At 32.8% G+C, this 14,160-nt stretch overlaps 1 protein-coding gene across 1 annotated transcript; it reads right to left on the bottom strand.

The window, feature by feature from the left end:
- Positions 1-7,253: 7,253 nt before the first annotated feature.
- LOC143065030 (elongation factor 1-beta-like) lies at positions 7,254-14,002 on the bottom strand. Its single transcript, XM_076238313.1, has 6 exons — positions 13,842-14,002; positions 11,846-11,971; positions 10,180-10,349; positions 9,209-9,334; positions 8,405-8,472; positions 7,254-7,441 (listed from the first exon to the last, which is right to left on the bottom strand). The coding sequence occupies exons 1-6, from the start codon at positions 14,000-14,002 to the stop codon at positions 7,355-7,357; spliced, it is 738 nt and encodes a 245-aa protein (XP_076094428.1). The 3' UTR covers positions 7,254-7,354.
- Between the last annotated feature and the right edge of the window lie 158 nt (positions 14,003-14,160).

Raw genomic sequence — 14,160 nt, 5'->3', positions numbered from 1 at the left:
AGCAATTAATTAATGCTTTACGTCCTTCAATTCTATCATCTTCACAAGTTGCCTCATCCAAAAAGGCAGAAATCATAGTACCATATGAAACTGCTCTAAAACATGTCCTGGCAGAATTGTCCATACGACGAAAATCATTATCTAATTCTCTGTGAAAAGGTGGAATATTAACTCCAGATTAAAAATAATTGCCTTTATGACCAAGGTAGCCCTTCCTCAATATTGTCATCTAACTTAGGAGGACTACAGAAAGCATTAAAATCATCTTTCTTAACCATGAAAGCCTTATCATCCCTGTCACGAACAGCTCTGTTTTTCAAATGACCAGAGATAGCTTCCTTTTCTACAGATTTTACCATGTCAATAATTGTTCCTTCCAAAGGTAATTTAATTGCTGATTTTTTATCATTCTTGTCAGGTTTTAGTCTTGCCGAAACAAAAGAAGGACGTTCCTGATGAGTCTCTGAAGCTTCAGGCTCTATATTTAGAACTATTGCCATTTTATTAATAAAAGAAACCCACTCAATTGGATCAGAAGCACCAGGTGCCCCTTGTGGTACTTCCACTGGGCTGCATGTATACATTTGACTAGATCGTGGCGATGCAGACCCATCAATCTTTTCTTCTGGATCAAGATAAGAAACTTGATCTTGATCATCATTTGTCATTAAAGACATCTGATCGTCATAGCATTTGAATTTGTCAAAATGTGGCCGTTGGTTTTGCAAAGTTACAGAACTAGGCTTTTCAGGAGGTTGAACTTCAAGAACATTAGAATTGATTTCAATCCATTTCTTTTTGAATAAGTTTTGTATTTGTAATTGTATCTGTTCTTGTACAATGGCCGAAATATCGACCATACAAGTGCTGTTGTCAGGTGTATTTTCAGTGACAGTGTCGTCATTTGAAGCTCCGACTGCCGCCTCCACAGGTGGACTTATGTCTTTGAAATCTGTCAACCCATCTACACAGACGGTTTGAGACAGTTTATTCAATTTAATTGTCTTCTGAACACTTTTTTCAATCATTTTCATGATCAAATTCCGATGCTCCTTTGACCAATTTTTGCAAATTTTGCATGGGAATGACTCGTTACAAATACGATGTTTGTAACATTCATCGTGCTCATCCAGAGTATTCATCCTGTCCGGACACCTTACACACTTCTTAAACTTATCTTCCTGTTTCTCCATCTTACGATACAACTTCTTATAATCCAAATAAACGTACAGGGAAAGCAACGCATGTGCTTTAATGGCTGCCGCCGAGAGAAACTGAAGAGTTACGCAAGGGAGATAACTGGAGGTGTTACCGTATTTATATTAAAAAACATGACGAACGTATGGGGAAGTAGAGGGAAATTGCAATCAGTTAAGGAGGCAGGTAAGTGGAAATATTGAAGTGAACTAAAGAATAAACAATACGAACCCCACCAAAAATCTAGGGGTGATCTCAGGTGCTCCGGAAGGGTAAATTAAATAATAAATTAACTACTGTATATTGTTTTATCGTATGGTTTAGAGCACGACCACATGAACCCAAAAAGACGAAGATAATTTGGGAAGCAATCGCTTTTGGATGTGTATGGAGAGAACTTTAGAACTTTGGAGAGTGGTTATTGTGTATTACATCTTAAAAGTATGCGTTAACCAGTTTTTAATTCCAATTGCATATGTGTTTAAAAAAATCGTCCATATTCGCTATGAACAAACACGAGACCAGGGCACAGTGATGAAAATTAGAATAACAGAAAAAAAATGCAAAGAAAATAAAACAGAAAGACCTTTATAAAATGACAAAATCAAAAGCTCAAGCACATCTAACGAATGGGAAACAACTGTCATATTCCTTGGTAAAGGCCCTTATGTAGAAAGTGGTGAATTAAACTTAAATTATCTTAAATTAGTCAGAACCTCTGTGTTGACATAAATATCAATTATATGGTAATTTTTATCAATTAACTGTTTACAGAAATATGAATTATTCGAAATACTAAGGATTTTCTTATCCCAGGCATAAATTAGCACAGCCAAATTTGGCACAATTTTTTTGGAATTTTGGGTCCTCAATGCTCTTCAACTTTATACTTGTTTGGCTTTCTTACTATTTTGTTCTGAGCGTCCCTGATGAGTCTGGCGTAGACGAAACGTGCGTTTGGCGTATCAAAGTATAAGCCTAGTACCCTTGATAACTATTTACATCACTGGGTCAACGACTCTGCTGGTGGACGTTTCGTCCTAGAGGGTATCACCAACCCAGTAGTCAGAACTTCGGTGTTATGAATATCAATTATAAGGTTATTTTTTTTTTTTATCAATTAACTGTTTACAAAAGTATAATTAATAGAAATATTAAGGATTTTCTGATCTAAGCCATGATCTGAGCATCACTGATGAGTCCTGTAGATGCCCGTCTGGCGTAGCAAATTATATGCCTGGTACCTTTGATAACTAAGCATATCTCCAATACTTTTCTGTTTGCTATACGAATGATTGGTGCTGCATTGAATAATTGTGCACAATCTTCGTCAAATTTTAATTAATAAATGCCAGTGTTTCGTAATACGCTTCTTCATCTTGCGTATATATGGGTTACATTTAGTTATTAAAACTAACTGAATATTTTGTTTTTGTTTTGATTTGTTTTGTAGTAATAAATCAGTACGGTCAATTGATAAAGCATTAGTAATATTATCTATTTCGCGTGTTGCGTGGGTGCTTTATAATAACAAAACTAATCAGTAAACAGAGGCGGATTTAGGGGGGGCAGGGGGCCCGCCCCCCCCCCTTTTTTGGGAAAAAAATTTGGTTGCTTATATAGGGAATCACTGAAGCGTGACTGGAGCGGGCCCCCACTAATGAAAATTTCTGGATCCGTCACTGGTAAAGGTTAAATTATGCAAGGACAAAACGTTAAAATGTAATTAAGATGATAAATAAAGTCAGTACCAAGAACCTTTACTTCAAGACCATCATGTATTATCTGTGAATTGATATGGAATATTTATCCACAAGGTCTTGGTATCTTCAAATGAACTTTTTTAGAAAGGGGGCGAGATCACCAACTTTGTGCTCAGTCACTGGTGAAGCTTTAAAATCTTGAGTAGCAGTTGAAAAATAAATGGGTGTATCTCTGTTTTCCAGGAGACAATTATATCTTCAGTCTTCTCCGTTACTATTAAAAATCACATCTTTGAATCTTGGGATAATATAAAGATTAATATTTGTTTTATTTTATAGTTAGTTTTTTTTGTCAGTCAATTTAAATGGACATCATGGCTTAAAACGGTCTATTAGAATAGACCATAAAGGTAAATGGAAAATCGGATTGATTAAAAACAAGAGGCTGTCACAACGACAGCAAACCGGATTTATTAACATTTATTTGTGTCCTGGCAATATCACAAGAACCATTACTGATGAATAGTGAAAGTGAAAATCGTCAATATCAAATTTGACCTCCATTTTGTTATCAGTATCAACATATTAAAATTTGAAAAGCTTAGATTGAATGGTTCATGAGTAAATGCAACAACGTGAATGGAAACGCCATTTTACGATCTTTCAAGAACCATAACTCCTGAACGGTAAAAGTCAAAATCGTCATTATTGAACTTGATCTCTATTTTATCATCTGTAACAACATATTAAAATTTGGGAAGCTTTGGTAGAACAGTTCATGCGTAAATGCACGGACACAACTGGAAACTCCATTTTTCAATCTTTCAAAAACCATAACTCCTGAACGGTAAAAGTCAAAATCGTCATTATTGAACTTGACCTCTATTTTGTCATCTGTAACAACATATAAAAATTTCAAAAGCTTTGGTTAAATGGTTCATGAGAAAATGCACGGACACGACTGGAAACACCATTTTTCAATCTTTCAAGAACCAGAACTCCTGAACGGTAAAAGTCAAAATCGTCATTATTGAACTTGACCTCCATTTTGTCATCAGTAACAACATATTAAAATTTCAAAAGCTTTGGTTGAATGGTTCATGAGAAAATGCACGGACACGACTGGAAACACCATTTTTTAATCTTTCAAGAACCATAACTCCTGAACGGTAAAAGTCAAAATCGTCATTATTGAACTTGACCTCCATTTTGTCATCAGTAACAACATATTAAAATTTGGGAAGCTTTGGTAGAACAGTTCATATGTAAATGCACGGACACGACTGGAAACTATTTTTCAATCTTTCAAGAACCATAACTCCTGAACGGTAAAAGTCAAAATCGCCATTATTGAACTTGACCTTCATTTAGTTGACAGTAACAACATATTAAAATTTTAAAAGCTTTGGTTGAACGGTTCATGAGTTAATGCACGGACAACATTTGATTGCCGCCCGCCCGACCGACTGCCCCACCGGCCGCCCGCCGTACATCCCCAAATCAATAACCGACATTTTTGTCACAAAAATCCGGTTAAAAATGTAAGGTTCTACATACAGTCTAATTGTACATAAATTATCAGACAATTCCTTCAATCAGATATTTTTCATCTCTCCACCAGAGACCAAATGAGGCAGATGTTTTGGCAACTATAGGCCATGTAAATGAGAAAAAGAAAAAAAAATACAGAACACATTTTCAAGTGAATTTGCTGTTACTGAAATCTAGTGCAAAGCAAAAAACAACTAACAACCAGATGCTCTGCAGGGTGCAGCTTTATACGACTGCAGAGGTCGAGCCCTGACTGGTTGAGGCAAGTATGAACACAACTTTCAAGCTGGATACAGCTCTGAATTTGTATTGTGATTAAATATTTGACACAGTATAGGTTTCTGACCCAGAATGAATGTGGTCTAATGATCTTAAAATATTTTTTTTGCTTTTGAGCAATTAACTATGCTGTTGAATATTAATCCTCTCAAAGAAAAAATGTTTGAAGAAATTTTCTTTTTAAATTCTGAAATCTGAAATGAGAAAAAAAATTGCCCCCCACCCCAATTTTTTTTCTCACTTCCCCCTTTCCCGTATTCCAAAAATGATATAATTTCAAATTTCTAATGGAGTTTGCAACAATAACTACTCATTTAAAGACATCATAAAATATTAAAATATAAAATGGTCATACAGTCATGGTTAAAATCAATATTAATTAATAGTAACTCCTAAAAAAATAAATGGGGAATGTGTCCAAAAGGACACAGATGATGCCCCCACTAGAATATAACGTTATAAAATACTGTAAAAGTAAAGCTGCCAATTATTGGACTTAAACTGAGTTTAGAGGTAATAAGCATTATATACACATTTCATCAAATTTAGTTGAGACAAACTTGAGTTAAGAGAACAGAAACCAAAAAATTCTTCAATTTTTCCACTTGTAAAGGGGCATAACCCTAGAATGGTTATCAAGGTGCTTGTAATCACTGAATGGTAAAGATTGTTTTAATTCATCAGTTGGTAGTAAAGGGAATATTACATTGTATATAGCATTGATTTAAGTTGATTCAACTTATATTCTGAACAAAGAAAGATAACTCCAATTTTCAAAGATTATTATATAAAGCATTGGTTTTAGGCGATTCTACAACCATTCTGGACAAAGAAAGATAACTCCAATTTATTGACTTGAAACTACAAAAACGCTCATTTTTGGTACCTTATTTCCGAGACTGTTTGCCCCATAACCCTTAAAATATATCTCAACCTTCTACTTATGGTATTAAACATTGTGGTACAATTTCAGAACAATTGAAATACTTATACACAACTTATTGTTGACACTAGATAAATGCTATTTTTGGGCCCTTTTGGCCCGAAATTCCTAAACCTTAGGGACCTTAACCCCATAATCAATCCCAAGCTTCCTTTTGTGGTTATAAACATTGTGTTAAAATTTTATTGATTTCTGTCCACTTATACTAAAGTTATTATCCGGGAACCATCCGTCTTTGCACGACGCTCCTAGAAATACAAGTTCTACAAAATGCCTATATGACTGGAAGTTTATCGAATCTAATTGGTCGTTATAATGACTTAAACAGAAAACATAACATTGAAAATAGCTTATTAACAAATTCACAGGATCATGACCTAGGAGACAATGCCTCAAAATGGAGTCTTCAAACTGGTATGTACTATTAGTCATACAACTTCATATTAAATATCAGTTATTTATCTCAAGTAGTTTCTATCAAACTAACTTAAGCAGAAAAATTTACATTGAAAATTTTCCTCAGTTTTCTTTTTGCTAGTTAATTTAAAGTTGCTGGACCATGACCTAGTGGGAAGGGCCTTGAAATTGTTGTCAAAAAGTGATATGAACTGATAGTAATGCAACTTTATATAAAATATCAATGATCTATCACAAGAAGTTCCTATTAAACTTAACTTGAGCAGTTAACAATTGTTGATACCACCAGTCGCAGAAAAAGTAATCCCAATCTTGAGACGAAACAACTGGTCTATTTGAACCTCTCCAAATCTCTTTCAAACTTCACAATCTAAGTGTAGACATGTTAGTGTTAAGTATAGATAGCACAAAATTTTCAAATGTTTACTAGTATTTCAATAGCTTTTCTTTATCAAATAACATTTATATATTGCATTATTATCATTTCCAACAGGATTTCAAATGAAGGACAAAGTTCGAATGAATGCTTTAAAGAGACTGACTGGTGGTTCACTTGAAAACTTCAAAAGATATCACAAGCCAGGTAGTCCGTTTGATACTTATCTGTTTGTCTGTTTTGAACAATAAATAATTGGGGATGTGTCCATCATGTCCATGGGGCAAAGATGAGAACAAGAACGATAAAAGTGAAGCTACCCAAATTCACATTTGATCTAAGTTTGGTGGTAATTAGCATTCTGTTTCATAACGTTTGGTTGAGGCAAATATAAGTAAGCTAAGGGAAAAGAAAAAATCAGCAATTTTTCAATTTGTAAAAGGGCATAACTCTAGAAAAGTAAAAGTGCAGCCAACCATATTCAAATTTGATATGTGCTTTGTGGTAATCAGCATTGTGCATAAGATTCATAATATTTGGTTGAGGCAAACATAAGTTTTGAGAACAGAAACCAATTTGGAATGTACCGATGTACATTCAGACATCTGTACATTGAAACAGACAAGGGTTGGACTTAATGCACTCTCTGCTATGGTTGTGTCATAAATATGTTTAAACTAAAACTGACTGAAGAGATATAACAAGAGACATTATGGTGTACAAAAATCACACATGCTTTGTTGTAACAATAAATCACACTTGCAATAATAAAATAAACATAGAAACATTTTGGTGTTTCCGATTTTTTTAATTTCTCACTCCTCACATTGATCTAGCACTGACTGGTGGTAATAATTTATAAAGTTATTTCCCTTTTCACTTTTAAGTTTAAATCTTATTAAATGCAGCAATGTCAACAGATTGTACATAGTCTTCAAAAGCTGTTATTGCTTCTTCAAGGAAATCTGTACCAACCTGTAAAATAAACATTTACTATTACAGAGACTCTGTCTTTTAACACATACATGAAATAGCTAAACTGGCTTCTTTTGATACAATAATAAAAACAGTCAAACTGGTGTCTTTTAAAACAACTAGATATCATTGAGATGGGAGCCATCTCTGTGGGCCCTGCTGTGAATAATGAACATTAAAGAATTTGTATCTTTACCATGGGACTTCGGGTTGTCAACTGACACCAAAGTTTTTTACCTTGACCTTTGACCTAGGAAATTGTAGATAAATTATGACACACCCTTTGGTGTTGGGTTTATATACATGTCAAGTATAATTTTTGATATCATAACTGTTCTCTAGATATAGAGTACCGGTACACAATCTGTTACGGACAGAAAGACTGATCCCTATAGGGTGACCACCATTTGGCAGGGCCTAATAAGAAAACAATAGCTCTACAATATCTCGTTTCCAAACATTGCATAGTTAGTGTTGATATGCCAACTGTTTCGATGCTTTTCATTTCAAACTGTTTTGAATTATTATATATATAAGTTTGAGAAGTTTCAAATGTGTGAAATAAAAATTAACAACATAAACATTCTTTAAAAATTATCCATTATTATATTTCCTAGACATGCTAGATGTGTTGATGTATTCCTCTTCAAATAGAATTTCCTGTTTTCAAATTTGAACTAATACCTTCAAAATAAATCAAACTTTTATTCTTGCAGAGCAGCGTTTAAGTCTGTAATTCAGAGGTTGAAGTTAATTGTCTCATTGGCAATTATATCATATCATATCTTCTTATTTTTATATTTCAAGTTTCTACAGGATAAGTGGGCCATAACAACAGTAGATTCATAGACTTTCACATATGCATTCAAACTGACAAGGTCACATAAATTATATCTTCACAACTTGGTAGCATGAGATAAAAATAATAGTTTTCAAGAGTTTGATTTAGTTACAGGGACTTACTTTGTCATCTTCAACAACACATCCTATCTGTAATTTTTTTATTCCATATCCTACAGGTACCAGTTTACCTGAAACAGAAAAAAACATCATCCAATATTATTACATAAATGGGAAGATAATTTCTCTAATGTCAAAAGACACAACAGCTGTGTCTTTGATCTGAAACACAACGAACTGTTTACTGCTATTGCTATACCCCAAAGCCTACTGAATAATTACAGTTTTTACACAATAATGTATGGAATTTTACCTTCACAAAATTATCTATACTTAAATCTTTCCCAAAATTATCTATACTAAAATCTTTCCTAAAAAAAAAAAGGTTTTATATCTGTTTAATGTTCCAACATATTTCAGATAAATAAAATACATCCAATTCTTATGTAAAGGATTTTTCAAGTTTTCAAACCATCTCAATGAGAACAAAGTTGCTCGATAAACAGCAGATTTGTTCTTAAAATCTAACTATTTGTACTGAATTCTGTTTTAAAGATAAAATAGATATAAATAGAAAAAGATGTTGTGTATGTGTCAAACACTTAAATTTGACTAAGAAAGGACTAATAAGTCTTGCATCAATATTTAGATGTCATATGTGAGTAATTCTTCAGGTTCTTTAGATATACTATTTGTTAAAGGAGGAACGAAGATATTAGCTATATCTCAACCAATATCACAGAATTCCTTTCTTTATCTTAGAAAGTCTTTTAATGGAAATAAGCAATAACTTATACAGTTACTGATTCATTCTTCATAAGACCTTCTTGTATGTTTACTTAACACCTGAGTAAAATGTTTACTTACCTTTACCCCATATAAGACCATCTGTTTCAACAGTCCGCACTAATTTTTCCATTGCTTCCATATCTGTTTCATCATCCCATGGTTTCACATCTAGTACAATACTACTTTTGGCTATAAGGGCAGGTTCTAAGAAATATCACCACATATTAGTTAAGAAATACAATATGTCATTGTTAAAGATATTGAATGAAAACAGAATAGATAGACTTATAAAAGCTGAGACCAAACACAAAAGCTTTGTTGCAATCAATCATTTACTATGAGGGGGTCCCTTATTCAAGTTTCCTTATCCTCCCTTTTTACTTTTTTCATCCCCCCCCCCCCTACTTTAAGTTGCCTTCTCAATCTCAAAGTTCATGTCTTCTGGACTACCTTACACCAAGATAAAATCTGTCAATGCATACTTATACAAATTCAAATGGGAGGAAAAGAATAAAACTAGTTTTAAAATTTACATTATATATGTGCAATGTAGCATGTTTGGCAAAATTATGATTCATTTAGGTTTCAATTGCAAAAAAGTCCTATTTAATATCTTAATTTTCTTAAAAGAGAAATCAGATAATTAAACTTTCAAGAAAAATATCTTACAGCATAAAATTACTTTTTTAAAATGTCAATAAAAACATGACAACATTGATAAAAAGCATGTGAAGCATCATAACTTATTTCTAATGACACACACTTCTTGAGTGTAAGAGGTTGTAAGCAATTTCACACTGATATGTTGCAAAGATAACTAGAAATAGTAGAAATGTGTAATGGACGGAAAAATACATCAAGGAATTGATAGAAGTTAACTACTGTTTATTCTGTAAAATCAGAAATATTTGGAGCATTTATTATTGTGCAAGATTTGTCAAAATATGAATTTAGAGTATTTGTAAAGTTGGAAAATACTATCTGAACAGCAGTTTGCGTCACTACTGATTAAAACCAGCTACATTTGACAAGTCAATATATATTCCTACTTTTAGCTTTCTTTTCTGCGTATTGTTGTAGTCTTTTCTGTTTTTCTTTTTCTACTTCTTCTTCATCATCTGATCCAAACAGATCAAAATCATCCTCATCAGCATCTCCATTAGAGGCAGCTGGGGCTGCAGAGCCATAGGAATTTATGTCTTTCTTTGTACCAGGAAAACTAAAGCAAAGAGAATTCTAATGTAGTCAAACCTAACCACATAAATGTTTACATTTCATTGTACCAGTGGCATGTCCTACTATTTCAAGAGAGTTAGTGTCACATTCTATTCATTACAGTTATTATTCTGAGCTCTGGAACATTTTTGAAAGGATAGACACAATTTTGTTATTTTGCAAAGTGATCATCAGAATATTTATTTCAAAGACCACCAGGAAAAACAAATTTTGAGAACTCTTGAGTAATACTCTAACAAATTTATAACAATGCATGTACATATACCCCATTCATTATTCAAAGTATGGGTACACAGGAAGTAGGAATGTGACAGATCAGAACCTACAACTCATTCAATTGTATATTTATCTCTATTCCAACACTTTAAGAGGGGGACAGGACCTTTTTTCGGACATCAGGATCAGGTGTTTTTTTAAGCTCTGGATTTTGGGATTGATCCTTTTGTGATCCGGGAAATCTTTTTTTGAAATTTCAGGATTAATTTGGGACCTCAGGATTTCATGTTTGAAAGCCCAGGATTTCGGGATCAGGACTCCTCCAACCCCTTCCTCTTTAAGTTCCTAAATATTATTCAAAACATTCTTACATTTGAAACCGACTTTTTAATTTGCTAATATTGTACTACCTACATCTAGACTCAAAACAAGATGATTTGTTTAAGGAGGAACGAAGATATTAGCTAAACCTCAACCAATATCCCAGAATTCCTTTCTTTTATCTTAGAAAGTCTTTTAATGAAATAAGCAATAACTAATACTGATTCATTCTACATAAGACTTTCTGGTATAAACTATGTTTGCATGAAAGCTTAGTCAAATGTCACTAGACAATTTGACCAAGTAAAAACAAATGATTTGCCATTTTGGTGGTCTGACATCAATATTGTATCGAGACCCTTAAACCAATGACGTTTGGCATAGAATGTATTTGTGATAACTACACTGTATTTGTGATAACTACATTTACCCATGGAATTTTATATTCTACTGTATTCTAGAGAGAAAAATGTCCTGGTAAAAGTTTTGAAAATTGCCATGATCAAAAACTTTATGAATCTGTCAGGTGTCTGTTGAAGGGAAGAACAGTTCTTTCTCAAACATATCATCATAAATAAAATGTCAATATTATTATAGAACTATAGATTGTAATAGATCTGACATGTGTTATCATTTATTTTCTCTAGATCATACTATTGCTGTAATTAAGAAAAGTTCACTGTTTTGTGATATTAGTACAAATGTAGCACTGAAGAAATACATGTCCATGGGCCTGATGGCTCTGCAATCAAAAAAAAAATGATAACTATATAAGAAAGGTCAATAGAAGTATGCATTTTAAAAACTAAATAAAGACACAAAAAAAATGAGATATTGTACTCTTCAAAACTCTTTTTTAAGCTAATCTGCCTTTTAAGAGTTTTAAGTGACAGACACTGTATGTATGTCAAACTTGTAAGTTAATTTCAATGAATACTTTACCTTGTTCTTTCTTGGTTATTGTAGGAGTTGATTTGGTTGTACCATCTAAGAGCATTCACAAGATCTTTTGATGGAGCTCCTGTAAGACCGGCAAAGACAACAGCATCAGCTTGTGATGCCTGGTAGCTAAAAATATAAATATACAACTGGGTAAGCTGACATTGATTTCTTTCTCATGACATATTTTGTTCAATACATGTTGTATAGGGAAAGTCACCTAGACTTAAAATGCATGCACATTGTATATAATCAAATAAGCTTTTGATGAATTTGTAAATGTATATTTGCTAAATAAACAAATGTTGAATTTATGTTTATAATTGCAAAATTGTATCTCAGGGTACTTAAGGGCATATGTGCCTCCTTGACACATGTTTTTCTATCTGGAAGCACTGTTACTTGAACATTTGTGTTTGAAGTTAATGTCTTGAGTCCTATTATCATCAGAATTATACCTCCGCTATCAAAAAGTTATTGTAAACATGCTTCTTTTAACTCCTATATTGAAGAAGAAATTGAATTTTCAAAGGCCATAATTTAGTTTGGGGATTATTGCACGAATTTTTGTCAAGCCTGCGAGTTTGTCTCAGAGGCCAAGACATAGTGACCTACATTCCATCGTCCCTGTCCATAAGTATTAACTCTGTGTGTAAAGTTTATGAAATTTTGATAACTTTCTTAATTAGATATCCTGGATTTCTTCCAAATTTGGACAGAAGATAGTACCTGGAAATTTAATTTAAAAAAAATCCTGTTTATCCTTTTTTACTTATAATTGAACTTTTTTTTCATTTTAATTATAACTTTCTTATACTAAATACAAATGTATTTCCTGGATTTGTACCAAACTTGGACAGACGTTAGTGTATGATCAAAAGCTAGTATCTAGAAGGAAATTTTGTAAAAACGTATTTCCTGTTTTTCTGTATATCGTAGTTTTTAAAAATGGACTTAAGTTTTTCTTCCAGTTAACATTACAAACAGTCTGCATTTATAGTTTTCAAAACATTCATTAGATTTGTAAACCAACCTGTACTTTTACCACAAACTTGGACAGAAGCTTCTTACAATCAAAAGATAGTATCTAGGAGAATTATTGATATTGCAGCATCTTCAATTTCAAACAATACTGTGTTCAGAAAAATTGCTAACCAAAGGGGCTGCCTTTTGAGAAATCTTTTGCACCTTGCTTATTTTCCCTCAAATCCCCAAAAAAGTATTTTGCACAATAAAATATATTCCGTTTGGGTTATTATACTATATAACGGAAGTGGAATACATGTATCAATATTATAACTCATTTGAGAGATAAAGTTCATAAACCCCAACCTGTGCAAGAATTTAACTATGGTACAACTGAACTGACAAATGGATTATATTACTGAATACTAAGCTGTTATAACTTTTTTTCCAGCAAAACAAAATTTTACACTAAACTCAAGACCTTTTTTAAGACTGAATTACAGTTAACCCTAGTCCAAATAATTATGACGTCTTGAAAGGCTATTATAATTTTTTCTTTGACGCCTTACTTCGAAGTCAAAGAAAAAATTATAATAGCCTTTCAAGACGTCATAATTATTTGGACTACAGTTAACCCTAGGCAAATCGGTGTATAGGATGTCATGGAAAAATCCCTGTTAATATTGTCATTAAGAAATGTGTTTCAAAACTTTTCCAATACTATGTTCGCATGGTTAAATATGTCAAATTATAGCCTCTGCCTGATGAAACCCAAATTATTGTATTGATAGAAAAATCAGTCACATGAAATGGCTTATCTTCGTTAGTTTAAACAATATTTTATTTTCAAAAGAGCACAAAATACAATTATTCAGGATTTTGTTTTGCCCTAAAACAATGGCTCAATAATCCGTATTACTTGTTCAGCAACCAGTCTATTGGGTTGCTGTCTCTCTCGACTCACTGAATCTGACAGTTGCATTGTTTGTTTTCTCCACATAGAAAACGCTTTATTTACTTGATATACACTAACCCTTCAATGTAACTTTTGTCTGCTAAATAAGCGTTTAAAGCCTGTTGGCCGGCTTTGGCCTTCAAATCTCCAAAACCCATGTCTTTTTTTCCACGAATATTTTTCACAACGTGGTCGCCGGTTTGTCTTGCCGAAAAGACCGGAAATATCCAAATGTTCATGCACTTCAAAAAAATTAAATTAAATAAAGTAATTAGCAACAATTTAAATATAAAATGACATTGTAAAGGGTTTAAGATTATTTTTTCGTTAAGATTAAGGTAGTTTTAAATTTTTATGTTACTCAAAACCATGTTTATCAAAATTTGTACTGAATATC

Source organism: Mytilus galloprovincialis, chromosome 2 (assembly GCF_965363235.1).
Source record: "Mytilus galloprovincialis chromosome 2, xbMytGall1.hap1.1, whole genome shotgun sequence".
Classification (NCBI taxonomy): domain Eukaryota; kingdom Metazoa; phylum Mollusca; class Bivalvia; order Mytilida; family Mytilidae; genus Mytilus; species Mytilus galloprovincialis.
Note: the sequence above shows the minus strand (reverse complement) of the source record. Positions and strands in the feature narration are given on the sequence as shown.

Excerpts from the sequence above, each read along its gene's own strand:
- LOC143065030 (XM_076238313.1), bottom strand. The coding sequence starts at position 14,002 with ATGAACATTTGGATATTTCCGGTCTTTTCGGCAAGACAAACCGGCGAC. Across the intron at positions 11,972-13,841 it reads GACAAAAGTTACATTGAAGG|CTACCAGGCATCACAAGCTG; the intron begins GTTAGTGTATAT and ends TTATATTTTTAG. Across the intron at positions 8,473-9,208 it reads TGGTCTTATATGGGGTAAAG|GTAAACTGGTACCTGTAGGA; the intron begins GTAAGTAAACAT and ends TTTCTGTTTCAG.